We start from the raw sequence: 19,162 nt of genomic DNA, 5'->3' as shown, positions 1-19,162 counted from the left end.
ATACAGGCGATTTGAGGACAGCAAAGGTGTCACACATACACACACACACACACACACACTCACACACACACACACACACACACACACACGCACAGAATCCACTCCCTGGGGCGCGGTGTGGGTGTGGGGAGCTCTGGCCCCTGTGCGGACATGTGGCTCAGAGGACGCAGGGGAGGGGACACTGGGGCAGGTTTGTGTCTAACCGGCTCCTTTGCTTGGGGCCTTTGCGGGGACGCGGACGGTGGGCAGGAGCGCAGCTCTGTCCGCGGAGCAGCTTTCCCGGCTCTGAGCTCAGAGGCCTGTGAGCGTTGTCAGGCGCCGCGGGAAGGGGGCCTTTCCGAGCGAGTTGTCATGACAGCGCCCAGTGGGACAGCCCGGGCAGGGACCGCGGGTCTGGGTCACCGGGAAGGCCGTGTCATTCTCTGCATTTCCAGCTCCGTGAGGCACCGCTGAGGTGGCAGATTTGTTTTACCGACTGACGCCTGATTCCCTCTGGTGTTCACGTTTGCAGTGGAAACCCAAAACACTGCTCTCTGCTGTTGGAGGTTTTTGTTTGTTTTTATAAGGGGAAATTGGAAGCCAATCTTTTTTATTAAAAAAAATGTTTTTATTGTTTTTTGAGAGAGAGGAAAGGAGAGGGGGAGAGAGATGGAAATGTCGATGAGAGAGAAACACCCATCAGCTGCCTCCTGCGCACCCCCTACTGGGGATCAAGCCAGCACCTCAGGCACATGCTCTGCCTGGGAAGCGAGCCGTGACCTCCCGGTGCAGGGGACGATGCTCAAACCACTGGGCCACATGGGCTGGGCAACACTGTCCACCATTTAAAAACGGCTCAGACACTTCTCAACAGCAGGGAAGACTATCGGGGCCACCAGGATAGGGGCGAGGCGATTGCAGTGAGGGAGTGAGGTCGGGCTTTGGTAGGGATTCAACAAGGACAAGAGGGGGTTCATGCCCTCAGAGCAGGTGGGGAGGAGAGTCAGTGGATGGCAGTTACTAACAGGAGAAACCCAGGGCCCAACCTAACAGGATTCTTGCTGAAGGCAGGCCAAGGGCTTAGGCATCGAAGTGGGGATAGAGGAACTTGGTAGGACATTGAGGGTGGCGATTCCCTCCGATGGATTCAGCTAAAACTGAGCTGTGAAGGGCCAGCTGGGGTGGGGGGGGGGGCCAAAGTTGAGGCTGAGTCGAGAAGACGGCTCCTGGGCGCATGGCTAACGTTTGGTCAAGGACAGAGCCCTCGTCCGCACTTGAGTTAGTCTCCTTGCCCAGCAGTGACTGACATGTGGGTAAGGTGCTGGGGTTAAAACAAAACTTAGTGTAGGATGGAGAGAGGGTATCATGCCATCCAGTGCATCGACGGGGCCACGCACAATGCAGTGTGGGCTACGGGTAGCCCATCATAACGTCACGCACCTGAGATATGTATAACCTTGTATACCAGTCGGACCACAATGAAAGGAAAACACTGTGGATTACAAATATCCAATTGTAATGTCATATACCCGAAATCTATAATAATAAATGCGTAATACGCTAATTAGACAGGACGGCCAAACAGCGGAACGACCATCCGGACGACTATCCGGGACCACGCAATGACACCCACTGGCGCCAGGCCAGCCAAGGAGGCTGTGATGCGATTGGTCAGGATCCGGCCATTGCTCCATGATCGCCCCGCAGGGGAGGCCCAGGCCACTGACCGGCAGGCTGTGGCCGGTGGGCGGGTCCTCCCTCTGTGAGGGAAGCCCTAATCTGGCACAAATTTTGTGCATTGGACCACTAGTGTGTGTGTGTGTGTGTGTGTGTGTGTGTGTATCCTTGTATACCAATCGGACCACAATTCATACGCACAGGCAACCACAATGTGGTCTCTCGCAGGAAGGACGCACTCTGGCCCAGCCTGGCCCAGGGGAGTTTGGTGTGGACGCCACTCTGGGGATAGTTCTCACGTGTTTGGACAGTTCGCTAGGCCGAGCGTCTTTGAGTGGGAAGGGCATGGGGTGTGGGAGCCACGTGTGCCAAGCCCCTGCCTCCCAGGACGTACAGTTCCGTCTGCGCCTCGGGTACGGAGGGTCGGGAGCTGAGCGTGGAAAGCAGGCAGGGGGACCGGCACGCACAGATGAATCGAAACTGCCATTTTGTGGGGCATCGCCCTCGCAGGTCAACACTCAGCCCCGAGATGATCCTCGCGGGTCCTTCATGTACCTCAGAGGACAAGCTCCTCTGTGGTGAGGAGCAGAACTCTACGAGTTTCTGCATCTTCGCTCGTCGCACACAGAGGAAACGCCAGCCTCGCCCCGAGGTTTCTGGCATCCCTGTGACGCGGTGAAGCGGAAGGGCCCTCGTGTGGTCCACCCCGTCGGTGACTCCCTGGAGCAGGGGAGCTGTCTTCATCATTAGCACACGCCTTGATCACTTTATTTTTATATAAATGCATCTTTTGTACTTTTCCCTTTATTGCTTTTTTCTTAAACGCAGGGCTAATGCCTTTTTTAAAATGTGGGTCTGCTGATGGACCTTCATGACGTACAGCCACTGAGCTCCATCTGAGGTTGATTTAACGTGGGGGTAGGAGGTGTTCAATCAAGGAGACGGCTCACAACATGAAGAACTTCCCTCCCGTCTCCTGTGAGGGGCCGGGGGACCCCTCGCTCCGCGCGCTTTGTTGAGGCCCCTGCGAGCGTTAAAACTGAGAACTGGGCTTGGAATCGGCTGCGAGTGGGAGCGTGTTGCCCGCTGCACCCCCGCCCCCCGCCCGCCTCCCCCATAGCAGAAGCACGTGAGCTGGGAAGTGAGGACATGGGTCTTGCTCCCTCGTTGCTCGGGGCCACGTTAGCCGGGAGGCCCGGGTGGCGAGGAGCGAGCTGGGTTCCGTCGCGCGTTTTCTTCGTTGAGCGGCACCTTCTCTGGCTGTTTATCCGGCAGCGAGTTGATAACCCATTTATATTCCTTAAACTGCGCGTTTTGTAAGTGCCGCCCAAGCGAGGAATTAATTTGTAACAGAAGCAGAGGATGCACAAGCCGTCCTCATAAACACGGTCTCCAAATTGCTTTGCTCCCAGCTACGGAGGCTGCCATAAAGGAGGATTTCTCATATTGGATTTCCAAAGCCACAGGAGTGGCCACGGAGCCGGCAAGGGACAGCGGCGATTAAAGGCTATTTAATGCCTCGGTTGCCATGAAGTAGGAGGAAATAAACTCCGCAGCCGCCGGTGCCCATGGCCACAGCCTCCGACTGCCCGGACCAGGAGGCTGAGTTACCTCCTGTTACCTCCTGTCAGATGCAGTGCGAGAGGGAAGAGAGGGGCAGCCAGAGCCCAGGGGTAGAGCTCACAGCTGGAGCGAGTGCGAGCAGGCCTGCGTGGGATGTGCGCCGGGGCCAGCCTGGCCCCCGCCTCTTCAGTGGGGTTTCTCCTGTGGGACCCAGCTCCTGGGCCGGGGGGCCCTCCCAGTGCTGGCCCAGCGCACACGGATGTCCTGGAGCACTCAGTAAAACGCAAACTCGATTCCAGTCCAGAGCCAGGGAGGGCCTGGGGCCAGCGTTCAAGGCCATTCTCCTAGGGCAGGTTCTCATCCGTCCCGGCTGCTCGCAAACCAGTGCAGGCCTCCTTTCTAGAGGTTCACGCGTCCCCCACCCCCGTATCCTCCCGCCACCACTGACTCAGTGACCTCGGCACCCGCCCTCTCACCCCCCCCACACACACACACACCCCGCACAGGGTTTCTGTGTCTCTTCAGCGAGGCCATTTCTTGCACCGGCTCCACAACGAGAATGGTGCCCTGCTCGCTGTGGTGGGTCCGGGAGTTACTGACGCCCCTTGAGTTCTCGCTTCCTTGCAGCTTCCCTTGGCCGGAATTGCCTCATCCTCTCCAGGGCCCCGGGCCCCTGTTGAGTCTTTCTGTCCCGGTGGCCAGGCTGGCCCCGCGAACTCTCTGATCTGGGGATGGTCTGGGAGTTGGCAGCCTCGGATGATCTTATTTCACCTCTACCCACTGCCCCTGGCACCCACAGCACAGAGGCGGTCCCAGTTTCACAGCATGAAAAGGGGTCCCTTAACCTGCTGTCCACGCAGCTGGAAAGGTGGCCGCGAAGAGCAGCAGCGATGCGCTGTCTGGCGTAGCGCCAAAGCCCTTCTTGTGTCGTAGCCTGCTGACTGCCTTCGTTTGTTCTAATTAAAATGTTTTAAAAATGTTAATGGTGGTAAAATACCCATAACACAGAATTTAGTGCTCAGCTCAGCAGTCCATCCCCGTGGATCGTGCCAGAACGTTGTCATCTTACAGAACCAATTCTGCACCCGTCAAACTGGCTCTCCATTCCACCCTCGCACACCTGCCCGCTCCTGGCAGCCAGCACCCTGCTTTCTGTCCCGAGAGTGGGACGGCTCCAGATAACCTGGTATAAGTGGAATCCCACAGTGTTTGTCTTTTTGTGATTGGCTTGTTTTGCTTAGCAACAAGCCTGTGTGCCCGTTCCTTCTTGAGGCTGAGTAATAATCCACTATATGGATAGACCACACTGTTTAACTGTTCTCCTGTGGGTGCGGGCGTGCATCTGATCTGGGTGTGTGTGCATGTGTGCACATGACCTGGGTGTGTATGTGTGTGCGTCTCATCTGGGTGTGTGTCTGTACATCTGACCTGTGTGTGTGTACATCTGATCTGAGTGTGTATGTGTGTGTGTGCATTTCATCTGGGGATGTGTGCATCTGACCTGTGTGTGTGTGTGTGTGTATGTGTACATCTGATTTGTGTGTGTGTGTGTGTGTGCGCATCTCATCTGTGTGTGTGTGTCTGTGCATCTGACCTGTGTGTGTGTGTGTGTGTGTGCATCTCATCTGGGTGTGTGTATATCTGATGTGTGTGTGTGTGTGTATATACATCTGACCTGGGTGTGTATGTGTGTGTGATTCTGCATAGCAGCCCTCTCTGATGTACACAGTTGGTTTGTCCTGGGAGAGGTTTTATGTGGGACCAATTTCACGTGGTGGTTTTGGGCTCGGCTGTCGGAGGGCTCGCCATGCCCACGGATACTAACACGGGAAGCGCGTCCCTCCCTGGGAAGCGTCTTGCACGCACCTGCTCTCACACTTCGGCTGATGAGCCTGCTTATGACAGGAACTCCTCAGGGGCTGGGCTACGGCAATGTCGTCTATTTTTAGTGCAATCTGAAAACAAGAGAGGACGGGCCCTAGCCATGCTCTCCATGGCGTGGAATGTTTAGAATTGGAGGTTGAGGGGGGACCGGGTTGTGTGTGTGTGTGTGTGTGTGTGTGTGTGTGCGCGCGCGCGCGCGTTGAAGTGTGATTTGATAGATTATTTCCCCAACTACACACTGAAGAAAGGAGAAGGGAATAGCAAAGGCCAAAGACCTGGACAGGAACGAGGGGCGGGTCCTTGAGGAGGGTCTGGACCAGCCGCGGGTCAGCTGCACCTGCTGGCGTCGGAGATGAGCGTCACTTTGCTGTTGGGGAAAGCCCAGACCAACCTTAACAACTGCCCTTGGCGATGGGCGCTGCTCGTCGTGCCTGATCCTGAGCGCTCTCTGGCCTCGGAGCAGCTGCCTCGCCGAGTGATTGTGAATGCCGTGGGCAGATGGGCAAACCCCGTGTATTCCCCTCCAGGGTTAGTTTTTGTTGAAAACCAGGAGTCAGGACGTAACGAAAGCCCTTTCTCTCCAATGGAGAGGGGCCAGCTGGACCCAGCAGCACTTCGGGGGGAGAGGGGCTGGTGTCAGGGTCTCCCCAGATCCCTCTGGGAAGGGGCTGTGGACAGTGACCTGGTCTGTGTCCTGGCGAAGTTCATCTATGTGAGGCCTGGCCCGGCTCACCATGGCTAGGGCTGGCACGGGGCTCGTCGGCCCCAGCATTCCTGGGTACCGCCACTCTGGAGGGCGGGCTGTGTGGAAAGCGTGTGCTGTGCCCGTGCCCTGTGCCTTGGGGATTCAGAGATGGAGGGGCTGGGCCCCGCTTCCGGGCACCTCCCGTGCAGATGGGCAGAGAGCAGCCTCGATCACAGCAGCGTGGGCAGTGCCCGCAAAGGAGACGCGGGTGCCCATTCCCACGTGGCTGGGGCTGGTCCCCAGTGCCTCCTCTTCCAGCTCCTCCTTCCTTATGCCCAGAGGTCATCCAGGTAGCACCGTGGGAGGCCGGGCCCTCCTCCGTGTGAGAGGATGGGATCTGGTGCCTCAGGTGTTGGCGAGGAAACATAATTAACACCAAATGTCCAGGCGGGTGCCTCCTGGGCAGCCTGTCCCATGGGCTGTTAAAACTAGACAAGAAGAAAAATAAATAAACAAACAAGAAAGATTCCAGGGGGACGAACCTGTATGGGCTGCATCATGCACTCCAACCCCCAATTCGTGCTGAAGCCCAACCCCCAGGACCTCATAGCACCACGGCATTTGGAGGTTAGGCCTTCACACCAATCATTAAAGTTAAGCTTAGATTATTAGGGTCAACCCTAGGCCTCTATGACTGGTCTCCCTTTATAAAAAATGTTTTTATTGATTTCAGAGAAAGGAGGGGAGAGGTAGAGAGAGAGAGAAACATCAATGATGAGAGAGAAACATGGATCGGCTGCCTCCCGCACGCCCCACACTGGCGATCAAGCCCGCAACTGGGGCCTGTGCCCTGACCGGGAATTGATCCGTGACCTCCTGGTTCATAGGTCAACGCTCAACCACTGAGCCACACCAGCCGAGCATGACTGGTCCTCTTTTAAGAAGAGGAGAAAGCCCATGTGGAGGCACAGCGGGGAGGCGGCCATCTACAGCCAAGGGGAGAGGCCTTGGGAGAACCCGCCTGCCCACACGTGATCTCGGCTGTCTGGCCTCCAGACCCGTGAGGAACACGTGTCTGTGGTGTGAGCCCCCGTCCGTGGAGCTCTGTGTGGCTGCCCGAGCCGCCCAGCACCGCCCTGTTCCCTGCAGCGGCCCCGAGGGCTGCCTCCGTCGGGCATCCTTTGAATGGCCGGGGTCCTTCTCACCCCCTGGCACAGGCACTGGGGCCTGACCCGGAGCGTTTGGGGACAAGGAGACAAGGGGCTGTCTCTATCCAGTGGTGACGGAATCCTGGTTAGAAGGTGGGAGGGAATGTCGACTTTTCTAGAAATCAGAAGTCGTGTCGAGGCAAAGTCAGGAGAAGCGGTGCGTGTTGTGCGGCGCCTTTGGGAGACTTGGACCCATTTTGAACGGAGCATGAAAAGCCCGAGGCTTCCTGTCCTTCCTCTCTTTTTCCTGGGTTTATTTTTCCAGACGGTGGGTGAGCTGGGCAAAGACGTGCGGCCTCTCCCTCCCCGGGGCGGTGTTGGCAGGACAGCTGCGTGTGGGCCCAGGAACCGGCATTGCCTGCAAAGGCGCACAGGTACACAGGTGCGCCAGCCTGGGGCCTGAGACGGGGCCCCACGGTCCCCTGGCAGCTGCCCCTCTGCCCACCCCCTCCCACCTCCCCAGGGGGGTCGGATGGACTTGGAAATGACCCCCCAAACCAAGAACAAGGACCCAGCGTGGAACATAGCAACTCCCTTCAATAATCAAACGTTTCACCCAACACCGCGCTCCCTGGGCCGCCATTGGCTAAAATGAGCGGCTGCCTCTGTGTCCACGCGGCATCCTTTCCCTGGGTTATTTCCCTTCCCCACCCCCCACCGCCCGGTTCCACAGACCTTAGTGAAGCTATTTTGGACTTTGCTGACAGCTTCTCTGAGCCCACACTCTGGGTTTCAGCCGCTTCAGTCCTAGCTGTGTGACCTCATTAGATGTGTATTTTTGTAGGAGCCTGTGGGTCGGGCAAGGTGGCACGCGCTGTTTCATTCGAGCATCTCAAGCGGAAACAGCTGCCCCCTCCGTGCCCCCTCCATGACTTCTCTGTGCCCCCTTGGTGCCCTCTCTGCGTTCCTGACGCTGGACCAGGAGAGACAGGCTGAGTCCACTACACTCTTTTCCAAAAAGGCACGGAAACGATGTGCCTTGTAAAACCTGGGGTAGTAGGGGATCCTCTGGTTTGTCAAAATCTTGGAGGTTTTTCTCTCTCCACCTGCCTGTCGTGTGCCTACAGGTGCCGCTCAGGGGGCCACCCAGACTGGGTGTCTCCTCCTCAAGCCGGCACTGTGGCTCTGCACCCCCAAATGACCTGTGACTCCAGAACTGACCTTGAGGTGGTGTGAGCACAAGGTGCCCGGAGTCAGGACCCCGAGTTCCAGTCCGTGTTCGTTGGCTGGTCACAGGGAGGCGGTGATTCACTGAGACCCGATCGCACCGCGGCCTCCCGGAGGGCAGCGGAACCCATGGTGGGGCTCAGAGCCGCCTCCTGGGCATGGTCGGTGGAGACAAGGAAGCTGGTAGGCTTAGGAAAGCTGGCATGAAATCTTCCCAGCTGCTGGGTGTGCTGTGTGCTCCGGCCCTGACCCTTGAGGTGTTTAAACAACCGCAGCCAGCGAACCGTGAGGTTCTCAGCCTGTGGAGTCTGCACTGTCCCGGCGCCTGTGGGCCGTGTGGCCGCGTGGCTGGAGGGCGGGGATGGCGGTGGCCTTGAGGGCAAGCCGGTCTCCTGCGCAGCGAGCATGTCGTGGGCACAGCATGCTCAGCAGTTATTAACGGTCCTTCCCCACCTCAAGGCGGACGTGGGCATAAGGCCACAGCAGGAGTCCGGTTGGCCAAGTTCCACGGCGTCCAAATCGAAAATGATAGATGAGCTTCCACCTCCTCTTCTCGGTAACGTTTGTACAAGCCTTCTCCATGCACGGGCTTGTTGAGTGCCTCCTAAGGGTCACACGGCTGCATGTGAGCCAGAGCAGATGGGGACCTGCTGTCAGAGAGCTGAGAGGTCACTGGGTGGGCAGGACACTGGGCATCGCCCACAGACTACCAGGCCAGTGAGCATAGAGCGACCGAGGGGGTCCAGGCACCACGTGCCAAGGTACCTGGTTCTCAGGAGCCTGGGGGAGGGCCTAGAGCGACGGGAAGGCTGGGAGCTGACGGACTGGAAGGAGAGGACCCGCTGTGTCCAGGCAGGAAGCGGCCGCCCTCCCGGGAGCGGGGGCAGCGTGTGCAAAGGCCCTGCATGTGGAAAGCACTGCAGGAAGCCAGAGGGCCTGGCACTGTGCCCATCCTCAGGTTCATGTGCCAGGGCCTCCAGGCCACCTTGCATGAGCACCATCCCTTTTCCCCTCCCCTGCCCCTGCCTCCGCGAGTGGGCAGCTCCACGCGCCTCGGCCTCCACGGGGCACGTTGTCTCGTCTCCACTGTGTGCAGTGCTGGGTTATGTCTGTGCCCGGCCCTGTTGTACCAGCTGGGACCTCATGCTGAGGACGACTAATGTCCTCATGAAGTTTGTCTTCCACGGGGCGGGGCTCCCGCAGTGACCCAGCAGGCGTATCGCTCGGGTGTATAACGTCAGCGACCGGTACGTGTTATGAAAAGAATGACAAGGGCTAGAGAGTGCTCGGGGGGCTGTGCTGCTCCCGGCGGGGCACTGGGTGCCGGCGCAGCCCGCATCCCACCTGCCCCCTCCACCCGCCAGCACGGCGCCTCCCCACGGATGCGCGAGGGGAAGAGGAAAAACCGAGGACTCTAAAGGGAGGGAACCAGCAGCTATGACAGCGATCGCCTCAGCGAGGAAATCGCCCCCACCCCCCGAAATGGGATGTGCAGCCTTAGCCCCGCCATAAGCTTGTTTTATTGTCTGGGAATAATTTCCGTAGCAAGGGAACTAATTTGATTGTGTGGCATAAAGAAAACGTATGTGGGACAATGGGGAAGAATAGAGACAAAATGAATCCAATACATTTTAATCTCTGCAATACAGATTATATTTTCAATTAAGAAGCTTGGCGTGCGCGTGAGCGGCTGCGGGCACCTCCCGGAGCACTTGCGCGTGTTTATGGGTAACCGTCGCCCGGCAAGAAGAAAGCCGGCGATCGGCGAGCAGCGCCCGTGATCACCCACTGTCTCTCCTTGATAGCAACGTGGACGACCCGGCCCGTGGCCGCGTGCGGGTGGCACACCTGGAGAAACGTGGACCGTGGACACTGAGTTGGTGAATGTGATTTCCTAGACGGAATAAGGAAACCTGATTTCCTTCCCACTCAGCCCACACGATGCCCTCCCTCATGTCTGGGGATGGTGGCCGCCAGCCCCTCCGGAGGCGGAGCCCAGCGTGGCCACGGGTCTGCGTGGCTTAGCTTTACTGATCGCATTTCGGGGTCGTGGGCTTCGGAGCGGACAGACTTCGCCTTGCTCTGGGGTCTGCCGTCCGCGTGTCCAGCAGGGCAAACTGCTGCCCAGCCTCCTGGGCTCCGAGGGGCAGGGGCGACAGGACACGGGCCCTGGTCCATTCGTCCTGGATCTTAGCTCATCTTCCATCAGCTCCTCAGGTGGCCCATTGTCATTCATCTCCTGCAGGTAAGAGACCCACCTCTGGGCTCATCCAGGAGTAAGTAAGGCAGCGCCTTCTGCATCGGGTGTGCTCCTGGCTCCTCCAGGCTTCCTCTCTCGCCCTCCCTCCCATCGCCGTCTCCTCGCAGCAGGTCCCGGAGCCTGGCTTTGCGGGCTCTCACGCTTCCACTCCCCACCTCTCCTCTGTAGCAGACACGCGATTCGAAGAGCATGAAAGGAATAAAGGGTCATTTAAAACAGGAGAGAGGAGCCTGCCAGGGGGAGCAGAGGCAGATGTGGACATCTATTCTGAGCCTTTCCAGGAGGCTGGCAGGGAGGGCGGGGCGGCCGGCACGCAGGGCCGGGCAGACAGAGAGCAGTTGCATAAGTAGTACCGGACGCCCTGGGCTCCGGCCACGAGGCCAGGGGCATGTCAGGTTTGATAGCATCAGCTCGGACGCTCTGGGCCGGATGACGGACCCAGAATGAGGTCAGAGCTAGGGGAGGGGTGGGGCTGCAGAGCAGAGAGCAGCCCGAGAAAGGGGTCCCAGGCAGACGGTGCGAGGCCGGTGCACCGGGAGGGAGGTGAGCCCACCAGGGGGGCGGGAAGCACAGAGTGGCAAGTCCCCACTTGTAAAATGTGAGGTGACTCATCCCCGCGTGCTTGTGAGCAGTGAACAGCTGGAGCTGCGTGAGGTCACAGCCTTGCGTGGAACATGCCAGGTGCACAGGACATGCTTGTGGGCCAAGCAGCCGAAGCCAGGGCTGGTCACGCGGGAGGGGAGGGGACGGGAGAGCTCTGGTCACGCTGTCACTCTCGGGAGTCATTGCCGTCAGCCGCGGTGGCTCACTGGCCACCAGTGCTGTTCGGGCGGGAATCGGATACAGTGCGTCCGGCCGGCTCTCTATGGAGCCGGAGTCAGAGAGTCGCCCAGGGCCAGCGCTGTGATCAGGAGACCCCACAGCAGGGAGGGCACGATCCCCACCAGGGCGGCCGCTCCCCAGATGCTCTGTGTTCCCGGGGCCACCACAGGCCGAGCCTGCTTCCCCAGGGCCGCCCGCACAGAGGCTGGGAGCACCGTGGACCCGTGTTAGCCGTGTGAGGGATGCTGACGCCTGGTGATCTGGAAACGAAACCAGGAGATCTGGGAAACGGACATGCCTCTCAGTGTCGGGAACAATGGCAGTTGACGCTGTTGGCTTTCCCGCTCCTTCCCGGCTCCAGTGTTCAGGGTCCCCCCACTCCCCTTGACAAAGAGCCACGGGGCCAAGTGAGGGCGGGGCCGGAGGCCGGCCGCTGAGGAAGCCTCATCTCGCCTTCCCATCTCACTGGGCGTTCTCGGCACCCCTTTCCTCGCTTCACCTCAGTAGCTTCTCCTTCCCAGCAGTCCCCGATGATGCGGAAATCCCTTCAAGGCAACTTCCCAGCTCCTGTCCCTTGACGTGTGGGTCTGCAGGGATAGAATTTGTCACTTCCCATTTGTTTCCTTTCTTTCCACCCATGTGGGGCAGAACATTTTATTAAAAGATGTATTTTCCCCCAAAAGCAACTCTTGTTTTAATGCCAGAGGGATTTAAATGCCCTCACAGTGAAATGTACAGTCTAATTATGGAACTTAACGTTACGTTTAGGGAAGGAATAAAAAACCAGCAATAAATCGCTTCCCCACGTGGGAAATGGGGCACTGACCTCCGCCGGCGTCCGAGGCCTCTCCCTGCCTCCCCTGCAGCGAGGAGGCCCCTCGCTGTCCCGGCTGTTGGCAGCAACGCCGAGTAGCAGAGATGCCAGGAGTGCCCGCAGCGCCATCAGAACGGAGTCGCCGTAGTGCCTGGCACTAAGGGTCCGATTACCTTGCCCTCGCCTGTCCCCTCTGCAGGTAGCAGATGCGGAGTTAGGCCGGGTCCCCCTGTAAGGTTAGCTTTCACTGCTCTGCTCCACCAGGCAGACTTGGGGGATGGTCTCCCACGTGGCATTCACGGTGTTTTGGGGGAGACAGCGGGGATGCGGGCCGAGAGGCGGGGCTGGCGATACGTGTGTACGTGTGTGGGTGAAGGGCTTGTGCCTCCTGCAGGCAGAGCCCCCACCACACCCTGCCTGACGCCCAAAGACGAGCGAAGTGTGGGAGTCGTAGGGCCGACGTGTTGCCTTCCTGCCAGTGTCCCTGACATTCGGTGACGTGTCAGCCGAGATGATCACGCTGAAAGGACTGTATTCGGTGGCGTCATCTCTCCAACCTTTAAGCTCCACGTTACAAACCCACACCCACTGACAACCCTTCGATCCACAGTCACGGAGCTGAGAGGCCCTGTACTTTCATTTCTTGGTTGAAAACATGAGAATCTCAGTAACTTGAGCAGCTTTCTGAAGGTCATGGGGCTAAATGATTACCTGGACATCAGGTGGACAGGTCGGCAATAGATAGATTGATAGATAGATGATAGATAAAAGATAAGAGGTAGAATAGTGTGTGTGTGTAAGTTAGTATGAGTACGTGTGTGAGTGTAAGTGTGTGTGTGTGTGTGTGTGTGTGTAGACAACAATTAGATGCATATTCGGCACCAGTGGGAATTACACTATGGCATTTTTTTCAGAGGGTAGCTGAAGTTCAGTGTCATTTTGAACAGTGGGGGCCATTCCTGAAGGCTTTTATTCTCACACCCGAAGCCTTGTTTCTTAGAAATCGTTGGTTCTCCGGGGTAAGACGTGAGTGGCTTGGTGCACGGAGCACAGAGCGACGGGATCTTTTCCGTGAGTCCCTCACTCTGGCCGGGTACCAGCTGCGTCGCTGTGCCCTGTTCCCTGGCACCTACCTCCCATCTTCCCCGTCTCCTGCAGCACCTTGTTCTCCTCACCTTGGAAAAGTTGCCAGCGTTGTGCGTGGCCTCTGTTCTTGTGCCCCGTGCTCCTGTGCGGTGACGGGTGAAGATAATGAAGCGAGCTCGAGGCCAGCTCATCTATCCCTCATCCATTCATCCATCCATTCATCCATCTATCTACCTATTTATTCATCCATTCATCCATCCATTTATCCATCCGTCCATCCATCCCTCATCCATCCATCCATTCATCCATCCCTCATCCATCCATCCATCCATCCCTCATCCATCCATCCATCCCTCATCCATCCATCCATCCATCCATCCCTCATCCATCCATCCATCCCTCATCCATCCATCCATCCCTCATCCATCCATCCCTCCATCCATCCATCCCTCACCCATCCATCCATCCCTCATCCATCCATCCATCCATCCATCCCTCATCCATCCATCCATCCATCCCTCATCTATCCATCCATCCATCCATTCACCCATTTGTTAATTCCTATGACTAACGCCTAGAGAGCACATGCGATCTGTCAGATGCTGACTTGGCCTGGCGGGCACAAGGGTGAGTCATCAGACAGGACCATTTGGGAACAGTCTAGGGGGCTTCCCTGTCTTTGAACCCACCTCCAACTGTGCTCAGCACAGACAGAGCCCAGCCACTCGCATCCCCCCTCACCCCCGCTCTCATCAGCTCCCAGCAGGATGGCTGGATCTTGAGCTGTGCTGAGCCAAGTCAGAGCTTCCTCTTGAAGAGCAGGCAGCCTGCTGCGGTCGTGTGGCTGCTTGTGATCATCTTCATGTTCCCTGTGACGGGAAGCAGATTGTACCCAGAAGCTTCTAATGCGTTCCCTGCTTATTTTCCCTAGTTTAACACGTATCAGGACTAACTCATGAACGACAGCAGCTGGTGGAGAGTCTTACCTAAGGAATCCCCTGCTGAGGTTTCTCTTTGCCTGCTTAGGTTGCCTTAGTATCTGTTCCCGCATGCGCATTCCTCCTGCATCCTGACTGTGGGCAAAGAGAGGGGCCACTTAAGAAGCTGTATCCGGAGGAAGCTTTGTTATCATCCACACTTTCAAGAGGAATAAACAAATCCAGCCCGGCCCGCGTGGCTCCGTGGCTGAGCGCTGACCCATGAACACGGAGGTCAGGGCTCGATTCCTGGTCGGGGCACCTGCCCAGGTTTCTGGCTCGATCCCCAGCGTAGGGCGTGCAAGGAGGCAGCCGGTCGATGATTCTCTTCATCATTCTACCCTCTCTCTCCCTCACCCCTCCCCTCTCTGAAAAAAAAAAAAAAAAAAAAAACACAAAAACATATTTAAAAAAAATAAAGAAAATCTAAGTGAACAAGCTGGTGACGGGCTGGGTTCAGTCACGTACGAGAGTCCACACTGCATATTTCAGCATAAAAACGGGAGTGCGGGCGTGGAGGGATGCAATGCTTTGCCCTGGGTGCTTAAATGGCACGTCATCATTAATCAGTCAGCGTCCCTGCGACCGTTCTTGTTAAAGCGCTTTCATCGCGATTAAAGGTTTTTAAAAATTTTTCCTTAAACAAGTAAACAGTGACCAAGGTTAGCATTTGAATTATAGGAGAAAATGATACTGAAATTAGACGTACCGCCACGCCAGGGGGTACAGCGTTGTCAGAGCTTAACTTTGCGAAGCCAGCCGAGCCAAGACCAGTGTAAGATGTAACGTTTAGACGCTGCAACTTGCAAAGGGCTTCATTTGCGCCTTTTTGAAAGTGGGTTTTCCGGTGATGCTTTTCACGTGTTACATTCAGACACCGTTATTTCCGTCTGTTTCTCTTATCTTGCACGCGCTAATGTCCCCCGATTAAGTCTGCGTGTAATTGTCTGGGTTTTTCATGGGCAAAACCTCGCCACCTTCCCCAGGACCTGGAAAGCTCACCTCCCGACAGCCTCGGATTGGGTCTAATTGAAATGCCAGCCCCACGGAGGGGCCGGAGCGGAGTGTGTAATTATGTAATTTCCTCTTGATCTTTCAGAGTCTTCCTGCGAGCGATTAATCAGTATGCAGATATGCTGAACAAAAAATTCCTGGATCAAGCCAACTTCGAGCTGCAGGTGAGAGAAGAAAGGCAGGCGGACGTGCCCTTGGTCGGGAAGCCGTGTTACCGCAAATTGCTCCTCTGAGCGCCATCTTTTCTTTCTAATCCGCACACTTAATGGGTCCCCCGTCCAAGGTGTGGACATGGTGGTTACAATGTGTCCTGTTGGAACCCAGACTTGAACGCTGTGCCTTCTGGGTATTTGCTCCGTTTAACAAAGAAGGGGATGGAGCTGTGGCAAAGAGCAAGTACTGGATCGGGGACAAGGAGGGACTCAGCAGGGAGGCCACGGGGTCTCGGAGTGTGGCTGCCAGGGTTTTCTCGGAGCCTCTAAGGTGGTGGTGGGAGGCCGGCAAGTGGCTTTGCACCCCTGAGCTCAGCGTGAAACCCAGGCACCAAACCCAGGAGAGAGATTGCCCTATGCATGTGGCAGAGCTGGTGTCGGAGCGCGTGCCGTGGACTGAGCCCACGCTCAGCCCGGAGCCCCACCCGGGGCAGCCGGCTGGCAGGGGAGCGGGCCCATGGTTTGAAACGTTCCCTAGGGCAGAGGTTCTCAACCTTGGCTGCACATTAGAATCACCTGGGGATCTTTTTAAAATCCTGATTTCCGGGCCTCCTCCTCGGTACATTCTGTTTCTTTGTTATGGGGTGAGGCCACAACATGAGTAACAAAGAAACAGAATGTCCGGAGGAGGAGGCCCAGAAATCAGGATTTTATAAGGATTCCCAGGTGACTGTAATGTGCAGTCAAGGCTGAGAGCCGCTGCCCTCGGGCGCTGGGCAGACGAGTTGCCCCGTGGCCGGCCGCTGCTGAGCCGCTAACCTCTGCCCCCGTCGCTTCCAGCTCTGGAACAACTACTTCCACCTGGCGGTCGCGTTCCTCACCCAGGAGTCCCTGCAGCTGGAGAACTTCTCAAGCGCCAAGAGAGCCAAGATCCTGAACAAGTGAGTCCGCCCGGGCAGCCCGATGTCCCCGGGCCTTGCCACCCCCAGGCCGCTCACTGCGGGGAGGGGGTCAGAGGGGGTCTTGGCGGTGGCCGCGGCTCAGCCGTCCTTGGATTCTGTGAGTGTGTGTCTTTCCGCCAAGCCCTGTGCCGCCAGGGGCCTGAGCCCAGGAAAACGCAGCACAGCCGCCGGGGGTGGTCGTGAAGCTGGGCTGGAAGGTAATGTCCTCGGGGGACCAGCCTGTCCCTCTAGGGAGGGCTGAGGCGTCACGTTCAGATTCTTCATCCGGGACTGGCCTGCACCAGCCACCCTCTCCTGCTGCACTGGACGGGCAGGGGTGTCGGGCACGGAGGCCTCACCCTCAGGTGGCCGCGGGCTGGGGTTTTGACTCCCCTGTGACTTCCCAGCCACACGCAGTGGCCTGAACTCAAAGGGCCCTGCCCGTCAGCTGACAGGAGGAGGACGAGCAGCTGGGAAACCAAAAGCTGTAGCTAATTCCACCAGTTATTAGGTTGAACGCGATCAGCCTTTTCCTCGGGCAATAAAGGGAAAGGTAAATTGCTCACCAGCTCATAAAGGCTCATCTTCTGCAGCCTCAGGATTCTGTTTACTCTGGAAACATACACCCCTCCCCGCCCACGGGGAGGAAAATTAGCATTTGTTTTCCTGGTAAACGAAAAACTTGGGGGAATATCTGTTGAGAGTAGGAGGTGCTAAGCCCTCCCTTGCACTGAACTTGATGAAGAAGGGGGGGGGGAGGGCATTGGAGGAGGCGGCCCTGTTCTGAGTATAGACTCCAGGGCTCACTGTTCTTGGGGCGTGGGAGGTCACTAGGGTCTGCAGGCCCTGATGCTAACAGGCACAAAAACACCTCCCGCCCCTCTCTTGGGCCAAGGAGCTGGACTTTCTCACCTGCCCTTAGAGAGTGAAGACAGTGACACAGTGACATTCTCTCATTACTCTCACCACCTCCCCCAAGTCCCACAGTTAAGGGGGCCGGGATGGGGGGGAGGTAGTGTGTGGTGATGGGTGAGTGTGGATCCCAGCTCCTTCCATCCCCTTTGGTGGCAAAGGAAGAAGCACCGTTTTCTCTTTACGCATCTCAGTGATGGAAGACGGGGTCGCACTTACAAATAACCTGGTCTGATCCTCACGTGCCCTGAGAGTGACCGGGCGCTTTTCCCGTTCCTTCCTTTCAGGTATGGAGACATGAGGAGACAGATCGGTTTCGAGATCAGGGACATGTGGTACAACCTCGGTGAGTCTCCACGGTCTCGGCCATCGGGGGACCGTCTCCCGTCCGAGGTGGGAGGCGGCATTGGCCTTGTTCGTCAGCGTTGGGGCATCTACAAATGTCCGAGGCTTCTGCTCCTTGGGGAAAAATTGCTGTTCGTTGCCAGAACTCTTTACAGGAAGTAAGAGCTGAGAGACCAAGTGAAAGGAGGAGAATCTGGTGGGCGGGGCAGATAGAATCGTCTGGAAAGCACTCTGGTGTCAGGTGTCCACAGCTCAGCCCTGGGCGTCAGGAACATTCCCCCACCGCCTCACGCATCCAACCACGTAGCTCACCCTACTGTTCACGTGCCATCAGATGGGCTCCGTGTCATCAACTCTGCCTTCCCAAGGGTCTAGTCCCCACTCCAAACCCTACCGGTCCGCTGCACAGGTGGTGGCGGCTCAGATGCTCACGCCATCAGAGAAATAGGGACCTGCGTGTTGAAGGTAAGGAATCGATGTGAGCATGTGTTACTATTCACTTCCCTCCTGGTACTGCTTTGGCCGCTCACGCAAGCTGGGGTATGTTGTGTTCTCCTTGTCTTTGGTCTCCGATGTTTTCTCATTTCCCTTTTGATTTCTTCTTTGGCCTATTGGTTGAGAGTATGTTTTGTTGTTGTTGTTGTTTGATTTTTTTTGTTTGTTTTAAATCTATTTTATTGATTTTTTACAGAGAGGAAGAAAGAGGGATAGAGAGAAACATCGATGAGAGAGAAACACCGATCAGCTGCCTCCTGCACGCCCCCTACTGGGGATGTGCCTGCAACCAAGGTACATGCCCTTGACCGGAATCGAACCTCGGACCCTTCAGTCCGCAGGCGGACGCTCTATCCACTGAGCCAAACCGGTTAGGGCGAGAGTATGTTTTATTGGTGTTTTTTTGTTTGTTTTTTCTTGTTGATAGGATTGCAGATGCACCCCCTCCCCCCATTACCCCCCTTTGCCTTTGTCTTCCCAGCCCCTACTAGCCCCCACTTTGCCCACCTCGAGGGCCTTCCTTCTGGACGGTTAAGTCCTGGCAGAGTCCTGACCACGGAGCTGGGCACTGGCCCCGGCCAGTCCCCCGTATTTAGGGCCAGGGTGTCTCCAAGGTGAGGCGCCGCGTCCTATAGCGTATTTTTCCACCCCGGCGCCCACAGCCACTTGTCAGCGCCTGTCCCTCCAGCCAGGAGCGTCAAAGCCGCCGTGACCAGCAGAGCGCTCTGCACTCCGTGACACTCCGGTTGTGGTTGATGAACAACTCACTGTCACTGTCAACTCTTTTCTGAAACATCGGCTCTGACATTTTTGGGCGAAACACAAGAAAAGTGTCACCGGAGAGACTGGGGATAATGGCGTTTTTAAGAGCATGGCTCGCAGCTGTGACACGCCTTTCAGAAGCACGGAGCGTCTGGGAAGCGATGAGACTCCCCTGAGTCTGGCCTTAGTCACAATATTAATTATTCCGTAAAAGCAGAACCTCAGATTTTTATTATATTCGGATTCCTTATCAAAGGCTATAATTTGTGACTGTGTCCACCCCATTCAAATGTTAGAAATATGTTAAGTTAGAGTAAGAGGAGGATTATGTAGCATGTTAGGTATAGTTATGTATAAGAGCCAGATTTGTTTAATGGTTCTCTTTCTAGAAATCAGTATCAAATAGCAGAGTTATTAAC

At 56.7% G+C, this 19,162-nt stretch overlaps 1 protein-coding gene across 1 annotated transcript in view; it reads left to right on the top strand.

The window, feature by feature from the left end:
- DOCK1 (dedicator of cytokinesis 1) overlaps positions 1–19,162 on the top strand; it is a gene marked incomplete at its 5' end in the record, with an annotated part of 274,984 nt that overhangs the window by 210,884 nt on the left and 44,938 nt on the right. Inside the window, 3 exons of the mRNA XM_015572582.1 lie at positions 15,222–15,300; positions 16,129–16,229; positions 17,429–17,487. Coding sequence (XP_015428068.1) covers positions 15,222–15,300; positions 16,129–16,229; positions 17,429–17,487 — 239 coding nt within the window. The remainder of the gene's footprint in view (positions 1–15,221; positions 15,301–16,128; positions 16,230–17,428; positions 17,488–19,162) is intronic.

Source organism: Myotis davidii, unplaced genomic scaffold (genome assembly GCF_000327345.1).
Source record: "Myotis davidii unplaced genomic scaffold, ASM32734v1 scaffold72, whole genome shotgun sequence".
NCBI lineage: Eukaryota > Metazoa > Chordata > Mammalia > Chiroptera > Vespertilionidae > Myotis > Myotis davidii.
This window is presented reverse-complemented; position numbering and strand designations above follow the sequence as displayed.